Source organism: Sapajus apella, unplaced genomic scaffold, assembly GCF_009761245.1.
Source record: "Sapajus apella isolate SASKATOON/1434 unplaced genomic scaffold, GSC_monkey_1.0 scaffold42, whole genome shotgun sequence".
NCBI lineage: Eukaryota > Metazoa > Chordata > Mammalia > Primates > Cebidae > Sapajus > Sapajus apella.
Genome location: NW_022436982.1, coordinates 19,531,409 through 19,540,677, shown reverse-complemented (window position 1 = coordinate 19,540,677; position 9,269 = coordinate 19,531,409). Strand labels below are relative to the sequence as shown.

General features: G+C 35.2%; 1 protein-coding gene across 20 annotated transcripts in view; it reads right to left on the bottom strand.

Annotated features, from left to right (window-relative positions):
• The window catches only part of NFIB (nuclear factor I B), a 443,164-nt gene that overhangs the window by 2,410 nt on the left and 431,485 nt on the right, over window positions 1–9,269 (bottom strand). For 18 of the 20 annotated variants that reach the window (XM_032300179.1, XM_032300186.1, XM_032300181.1 and 15 more), the window contains one exon: window positions 2,171–4,113. In XM_032300179.1, coding sequence (XP_032156070.1) covers window positions 3,984–4,113 — 130 coding nt within the window. In that variant the 3' untranslated portion in view covers window positions 2,171–3,983. Of the gene's footprint in view, window positions 4,114–9,269 lie in introns of all 20 variants that reach the window. The other 2 variants (XM_032300194.1, XM_032300199.1) reach the window with 1 other exon arrangement.

Genomic DNA, 9,269 nt, shown 5'->3' with positions numbered 1-9,269 from the left:
ACAACATATAGTTCCATTATAATTGTTAAAAAGTTAGCTTTACAAACATGGGAATTTTAATTTAAAAAAAAATTCTTAACAAAACTATACAGTGTACAAATTACTGTCTACAAGGTAGGCGGTTCATTAAGAAGACCTTTCGCTCTTCTCACAACTTGCAGCTTCACAGATTCATTCACATATTTTTTAATGGAGCTGCCCACCCGAACATTACCCGATAACTATATTGCTATAATTAAGATTTTTGCCATGTCTTTATGTACAGTCTCCTTCACTGCCTTTTATTTTTTTCCTTAGACAAGCCGCAAATGCTCACGTCACTCCAGGGGAAACACGCTTCAGAGGCACTGGGAGTGCTGGGCGGCAGAGCAGCACAGAGGCTGGACAGTGCCACGGAACTGGTGGTTGCAGACACCACCCCCTACTCATGCCCATGCCCTTGGGTAACCTTCACCATCCTGAAGCTCTGCAGTTCTGGGTAAGGGAGGGGCGTGCAAGACCTGCAAAAGTGGGGCCCTTCGTCAGAATATACTTCCTGGTACACGAGAAGGAGGCCGAAAAGTTGATTTGAGATTTTATATATATAGTAGTACTTTTAATGGTTTTATCTCAAAAAGGAAAGAAGAAAAAAAAATTGATTTGAAATAAAAAAGCAACACTTGAACTAGGCCTTTGTATTCAAGAGGCAGGCAGGAATACCCACAGTGTGTAACTTGGTTCGCTAGAACTGCTCATTCACTGGCAAAAAAGAGAGCGAGTCTGCCTTTAAAAAATACTGTGTGTCCTGTGAGGTTCATTTGTTCACGTAATAGGTCAAAGATAAATGAAGAGCTTGGCTGAGATGATCTGTTTGCTACCAAGGCAAGTATCACGGAAATGATTGGACTTACTTTTGAACTTGCACTGCTAGGATCCTGCTGTGCTGTTCAGTATTTGGGCTATCAAACTGAATGGGCTAATCAAATACGATTCTCCAGCCCATAAGCATTGTTCTAAAGTATTCATTATTAAATGATATGCTGTGAGAACAATTGACAGTTTACTTTATTAGGCCATGGCCTAGGGGAAGGGGGCCAGGGGACTCCTTAAGACAGGCTACCATGTGTCGCTAATTCTGAAAGATTTTCCTTCTAGTAATGAATACACTCAGTGGGACTGAGGGGTGAGGGAAGGGCAAAATAAAACCAGCCTCCATTCAGCCTCTAGCCCTCAGGGGAAATGAAATCAAATATATAGTTAAGGTACCATTCCTTAAAAAAAATCCCATCAGCATCTAATGGGCTTAATTAATCCACAGGAAGATTAATTGCTTAAAATTCTATATTTCCCTTCTCTTCTGGTTCTCAGTTTTAAAAGGGCAGGTAAAATGAAAACAGGATTTACTTTTTTGTTCCTTAAAAACTGAACCTTGATTTTAATCTATCAGTCCAAATACATTCAACAATAGCAACCCTCTGTTCAATCTTCTGGATATTAAAAAAAAAAAAAAAATCCAAGTGCACTGCCATCCATTTGAAGTAGTAAGTCACAGATAAATCATATCCTATCATTAATGAAATGAAGGAATGGGGACAAAAAGTGGCGGCGAAGGAACACGGGAGACTCCCTCCAACAGGTCTAACGTGTTTTCTAGGAGAAAGAATATTCGTGTGTTAAACCCCCAAAAGCGTTAAACATCCAGCATCCCCTATGTGGACATTTCAACAAATATTTTTGCCAAATATGAGACAGGCTCACTCTCCACTGTGGATCTGGAACTTTCAAGAAAAACTATCACCAAGCCAAGTCTGCCTTTTTAAGCCAAGTCTGCCTCCAGGAGAATTTGTGGTGTTTGCTTGTTCTTACTATTGTGTTGTTATGAAAACCAGTAATGAGTTCAGCTTGCACCCCAGGTGGGAAGTTAGAAAGGGGAACCTGTGTAAGTTGAAGTTTGTCACAGTAGGCAGAACAGTCGCTTTGCAGCCCAGGCCCATCTCAGGGTGCACTGCTTCACAGCTACACTGTAAAGTGTTAAAAATCCTCCCACCCACCCCAGAATATATATATATGTATATTAAAAAAAATCCCCTGTCCATCTCTCAGTACACAAAAGGACCTCATCACACTGCAAAAATAGCAGTACCCACTTTGGTCAATTAAAACAAACAAACAAACAAAAAAGCATACATTATTTTTTTAAATCTGTGTACTTACCTATAATAACCAATACAGCTAAAAGCACTACCTACATAGGCAAAACTTGGTATTGCATAATTCGTATAAATTTGAAACCCCTCCCCCCAAATATTAATTGGAAGATGAAAAACATGAAAGGTTAATAGAAAAAAACACCAAAATACTGAAAATATTGCTGGTCGATTACAATTTTTAAGCGGCAACTATACACAGCCATGATATGCTTTATAAATGTGAGATAAAGGTATAACTGTCTAAAAAATCCATGATGTCACACATTTTTCTTCGTCTGGAGTACAAAATATTTTGTCATAAAAATGGTAAAGATTTAAAATGATAATAAATGCAGCAAAACAAGTGTAGTGATGTCACTTTGTTGTTTTTTTTTTTTTGTTTTTTTGTGTTTTTTGTTTTTTAGATTTCAAGGCAAGGCACGTAATGTGGACATTATATCTTCGTGCAAATTAGGATTACTGGAAAGAGTATTTTTAATTAAAATTTTAAGAGACATAGAGGCAAAATGTGTCTGCCCATGCACACTATGGATCTGTCAATACAAGAAATTTGTTGAACAAGGCTAATGTCTGAAAGCACCATGCAAGTTTTCAGCACCCTGATTACATTTGTTTTCTCAAGAGTGCGTTTTCTTATATCCTACACCCTGGCGTTCCCAGTTTGTAAACTGTAAGCTTTACCCTTGTGACATGGATTTGCCTGCCTCTTTGTCTCTAGAATGCAGATTTTATAGAACCTTTTATACACCCTATGGGTTCTTGATGCAACCAGTAATTTTAAATAAATAAATTCTACCTCCAAGGAGGCTGCAGCTAAACCAACATAAGTGCTGTGTTTTCATTAATTTTATTTTTCTCAAGCACATGATTTGTCTTGATTTAATGCCTTTTTAATGCCCTCAAAAACTGAGGGGAAAATAAATTCGTTCAAAATTATTTTAAATTCTTTTTAATCCCCTCAATTTAGAGTCCAAGGGCTGAAGGACTTATAATCATGGTTCCCCTTTAGATATAAATTTATAAATTGCACTTGCCTCTGTTAAGTGTTTTTTTTTGTGGGGAAAATATTATATTAATTTTTACTGTTGCATGCAGAGATAACACTTCACCTACATAGAGGCATTTCTTCCATAGAGCCTTTGTGTTCAAACTGTTTTTTTCCTTTTTTCTTTTTTTCCTTTTTTTTTCATTTTTTGTTTTTTTTAAGATTTCAAACTGGGTTACACACTGGAAAAGGCTGGGTTAAGGGCCAAAATTTAATAAATCTGTACTGATAACTAAAGGCTACAGAGATTTTATATATTTTTTTTAACTTTTAGAAATCAGAGTGCTTATAAAACGGCTGGCTCATGGCTCTGTCACCCAGCACCTCTGACGCCGCCTCCTAGCCTTCGTTGGTGAATAACCAGGAATAGTGATTCCATGCGTAAACAACAAGAATACTAAACCAATAAAACTAGCTTATCATGCAAATATTAAGGCATCTAGAAAGTCAGATAAAATATATTGTCATAGAGACAGAACATCTATTTCCCAGCGGACTTCATGTAACAAAGGCTATGTTGCAGGGGCTTCAATCTACCATCAGTGAAATATCATTGACCCTTTTTATGTCATTACAGTTTCAACCTTAAGGGAATTAGTGATTGTAAGTGCTGCAATTGCTGGTCTGTTATCTTCTTTCTTCAGTTTCTTTCCTTTCTCCCTTTGTTTTGTTTTGTCCAGTCTTCCTCTTTTCCTTTTTTTTAAAAGAAAAAAAAAATTTCTTAAACTATCGTTGTGTTTCTTTTTCCCTCAGTTGCTTGTTTCTGCTTGAAGGAAAGGTTCTCCAATTATGTTCAAACCGTAATTTTGGACATTTGCCGGTAAGATGGGTGTCCTATTTGACACTTGGAAAGGAACCAAGCTAGCCCAGGTACCAGGACTGTTGAGAGGAGAGGGGCAGTAGGGAGGGAAGAAAAAAAAGAAAAAAACACAATGTTAAAATCTACGACGATATGAGAAACACAAATTCCAGATGCATCAAATTACTACTGTCACTATTTTCAAAATTACAGTCTAATATGAGATAAATGTGCCAAATTTTATGTCTTACACCTATCTACACTCTATAGTCTATATTTTTAATGAAAATTAAGACTAAAGTGAGGCAGAAAAATCCAGGGTAAGATACATAAACAATTATTGAATTCTAATTGATAGAGGATATTCTTTCTAAAGTATTTTATATTCTTCAATGTAAATGCAATATGATTCTTTTTTGTACAGTAAAAAATAAAGAAAAAGAAAAGCAGCAATCTGTTGGTACCAATATAGTTTGCCAGTTATATTCTAATCTTGTTTTACCTTTAATTCACAAGCAATTCAGTGGTCAGATGAGTTTCAAATTCTTACCTGCCTATTGGGTTGAATAAAATTGAAAAGAACAGTGAAAGATATTTCTTTTCTCCTTACAACAGGGAAAAGAAAAAACTACATGTTTAAGGTAGGCCCATGCATAATATGCAATTCGAAATGCCCAATTATCAAGCATATCTTAATCAGAGTTTTTTAGTAAAGACCGAACATATGAGAATCATAGAACCAAAATGGAACACAGCTTTTTTGTTCTCTACAGAACACGCATTGTGAGGGAAAACATTTACAGGAGGCCACAAGGGTCTCTGCTCGTGCCTGTTAGTTCTATAGTTCTATAGCTCTCCAGCAGTTTTCTTATCCTAACCCTCTTTAACTTACTTTTAGAGAGAACCAGAGCCTTTCCATCCAATTCATGTTTTCTTACACTGGCTTGCAACAGAAGCCCGAGCATCCCCTGCTCCTCCCCACAGTAATGATACCACATTTGAGCTATCCTGCATGTGGGCAGTTTAGAAGGATAGTTGGGGGGGAGTTGGAGGCAGTAAACAACAAGATTTCCTGCCCTCCTCTCGTCAGTTCAACTTTCGCCTATGCTGAACTGAGGGCTATTAAAAAGAAAAAAGGCTGGAAAACAATTCCCTAATTGCTACTGGCATAATCTCTCTTTAAGAAGTATCATATGGAGGATAAAAAACATCAGATATACACATTATGAAACAACTCTACAGCACACATTTGGGTACACTTAATCTAATGTATTGCTTGTTCCAACACTCAACTCCAAATGAATGTCAGTTAAGTAACAGCTGCATAAATAATCATAAACCAAGAAAACATCAAACTGACAATTCCATACTCCTATTAGTCATGGCCTAGCATGGAGACATACTTTCGATGTTTTAAATTTCATTGAGTATCCTTTGCTTTACTTTTGAAACCATAAAGTGAGATGGACACCATTGTTGTAGCTACCGATCTAGTTATTCTCATTTGTTCATATTTGAATTCCAAAGGTACAAAAACCTTTATGGAATATCAACCTAAAGGAACAATTCCGAATTTTTTTAAAAAACTTGATACATACTGTTTTTACTCTGGTGATACCTCTGTACAAAATGTTGCTTGTTGCTACACATCTACATACATATTCCTGAGTAAACATTTCAAAAAATATCACAACAACCTTTTATGCTCCAGGGATTTTATAATTAGACTACAAGCCCCATGACAGTAAGATCCATCTCTAGTAAAGTACCTAGCACATGATAGATGCTCAACATATAGACAAACAAATCAATTAATTGTTTCAAATTACATCCAGCTATATATTTTTAAAAGGTGTCAACCAAGATTACATGTACTCATGAACATGTTGTGATTTGGTCCCCTATAAAAAGAAAACAGGCATCTCTGAATTTAAAATGAGAGATATTTAGCACTAACAAAAATTGACTATGCAGGAATAATCACATTCAAACTAAAAAGATATGTCCTCATAATCTGATGAAAAAGCATAACTTAAGAATATTTGTTATTAAAACTTTCACTAAGGAGCTTAACTGTTTTCACATATTTCTCTTCCCACACACGTCTTCAACAATTATTTTTGTGCTTTGCAACACTGATTGAAAACAATGTTACATAATGAATCATGAAACTTATTTTACCCTCAGCTGTGTTTCCACTGTACTCTGTACATGGTCCTGTTACAGTATTTATTACTTCATAAATAGCTCTATCTGTGATTATCTTACTGACTGAAAGGTGAACTTCATAGAGAAAATGACCTAGTCATATCTATCTTTATAGAGTCTGAGCATAGCTGATGATATTTCTTAACAAATAAATTACAAAAATGGGTATACATTATTTTTAACCTGAAGTAAGAAGCGTGAACCAAAAGCAAAAGACTAGGTAAAACAGATAATCCTTGACAGTAAAAACTGGCATCAACAAGCAGCAAACTGCTTTGCAGAATTAACAAGAGTCCCAAATTATGTGAGCTCAAGAAAGTCATTTGGAGATTGCATGCTTTAGGGATATAAAGCATATTTTAATGATTGAAAATAGATGTGGCTTCTTAAATGGACAAGTCTACCAACTAATGGCAGAAAAGACAATAATTCAGTGTTACTTTGCAATAGCTTTCTTACTCAGTTCTTTGGAAGGGACATATGTCATTATTCTTTGGAAAATGTTCAGTAAAAATAAATTGATGCTAGTCAGTAACAGGACTCTTACTGCAGAATGCCTAACAAATTTAATTTAAACGTTTATTTAAACCTGTCAAACTGCCCATCCTACATTATGATCATATCAAAATTGCAGAGTGCAATATATTTGTCCATACTGTTTATGAACCTTTTGGGGGAAATAAATCTCAAACATTAACACTACGCAGACCCCATATATGAGTTTTACAAGTCTCTTACTGCCAATTTGTAGGTTAAGTTCAGAACTATAAGGCACAGACATTTTTTAGACCTTTTTTGGTAGTCCTGTTGAAGAAAAAAACTTGGTAAAACTAATTCAACAACTGTGATAACAATGTAAATAAATATTTATCAAAGTAATCTAGATTATTTAATTTTCCAAAATACAATGTCTAAAATTACATACTTATTGAGGTAAAAAAGTCATAGTGCTTTTTATACATCTAACTCTTTCTCTATATAAATATCAATGCCAATAATCACATGTATGGATAAAATAAACACACATAAACAAATTAGTTATATGTCAAATGCTTAATAGTTTTAATTCATAGTGGGAATTTCTATATGGATAATCTTATGTTCAATCCAACTATCTGCATTCCATCAAGAGACATGAGAATATAATTGAAAGGATTTCAAAATATTCAAGCTCAAATTAAGCTACTTCGGCAATATATCTTTAAGTGTGCATTTACTTTGTTTTGATCAAATTTTTCATTGCCAAATCACATTTGTTTAGGCAAACAGAAGATGAGCATAGCTAAAAGCTGAAAGCACATCTTTAGAAAATATAGACATAACCATTTAAAAAAGAAAATATATAATTACTTTGCAAAAAAAAAATCAAGCCAAAAAAACACAAAAGAATTTGATAGTACCTTAACACAAAGCACAACTCATCCTAATGACTATTACTATGTATATAATGAGATCATTCATTATAAAATAAATATATGAGAGCTAAATCAAAATTACAAAAATAAAATGTTCGATATCATGGATACTATTTTCATGCTATTTTGACCAAAGGTATGACGTGGCTCCCCCAAAAAGAAAAGAAGTAAACAAATTATTCTGACCTTAAATTATTCTGTGGTGATGGTCCTGCTTCATTTTGTATTGGTAAGAATACCTCTTAAGTATTGTATTTCTCCTAGGAAGCACTCTGCAAGAAAACCTAACTTTATGGCATTTATTTGTTGAAGAAACTCACCAAATTATGTCACTGAAGAACCACTAAAGGCAGACAGGGAAGATATAGCAGTTGAGGTGGAAAGAAATATAGACCTCTTAAGCATGATTCAGGTTAAAGGAATAGCACAAAGGCAAAACTCCCAGATGTGACAGCCATGCTAAGGACTTACTATATAGTAAGGACCTACTAAAACCACCTTTGATGTTTTACAAATGCTACATCACTTAATTTTCTCAATGAACTCATGGGATGGCCATCAATATCTCTGTTTCACATATGAGGAAACTGAGGCAAGTTAAGTTCCTTGCCCAAAGTCTCCCACTTAGCCCTCAGTTATGAATCAGACCTGTCTGATTTCCCTGGCCATTTTACTATATTATATTGCTTCCACAGGAAGTCAGATGGCCTAATATAAGAAAGTACTTTTGAACAGAGTGGTCTGAAGGCAAAATTAATTGGCTTCAGGAGACAATGAACTTTCCATGCCCCGCACAAGCTGGATTATAACCTAGCTAATGTTGCAGAAGAGGCCAGTGCACAGAATTATGCAGCTGGTCTAGGTGGCCAAGTCATCTGAAATTCTACATATTCATCTCCTCTGAAACAAATCTAGGTGGAGTTCTACTAGAGTGACGGCATGAGGATTAAGGGACCGGAAGATATCCACTTTTTCCTTTTAAAAAGATGCACTATTCATATAAGTCTTATCCAGGATAAACTGGGTAAAATAGTTCATCTTTGCATCTATAAAGAGGAAATAGGCACTATACCTTTCAACGAAAGAAAGGGAGAAATAGCTCTGGGCAGCCATGCCAACATTTTATGGCTATGTTTTTTGTTGTTGTTTATATATATATATGTATATTTTTTATTGTACTTTAGGTTCTGGAGTAAATGTGCAGATCATGCAGGACTGTTGCATAGGGTACATACATGACAATGTGGTTTGCTGCCTCCATCCCTCTGTCACCTTAATTCTCCCCATGTAAAATTAAGCATTATGTGAGTGTGTCTTCTAGGCCAAAAAGAATTGGGCCCTTACCTTTTAGCTTACTAACACCTATGAACCACAGGGTGCCATATAAACATGTATGAAGCCATTATTTTGAGCCAGAAACCAAACAAAGTCAAAGACTTTGCTTCACCTATTAGTTGTAGGTGATTAAAACAATAAGAGCTATTTTAAGAATGGCAAAGATCTTTTATTACTAGTGTGTGTGTGTATTTGATAATGGATAACACATTTGTTAAACAGTTTAGAAATGCCTAAGTATCCAGTATGCTAATATTTTTCAGGGGAATAATAATATT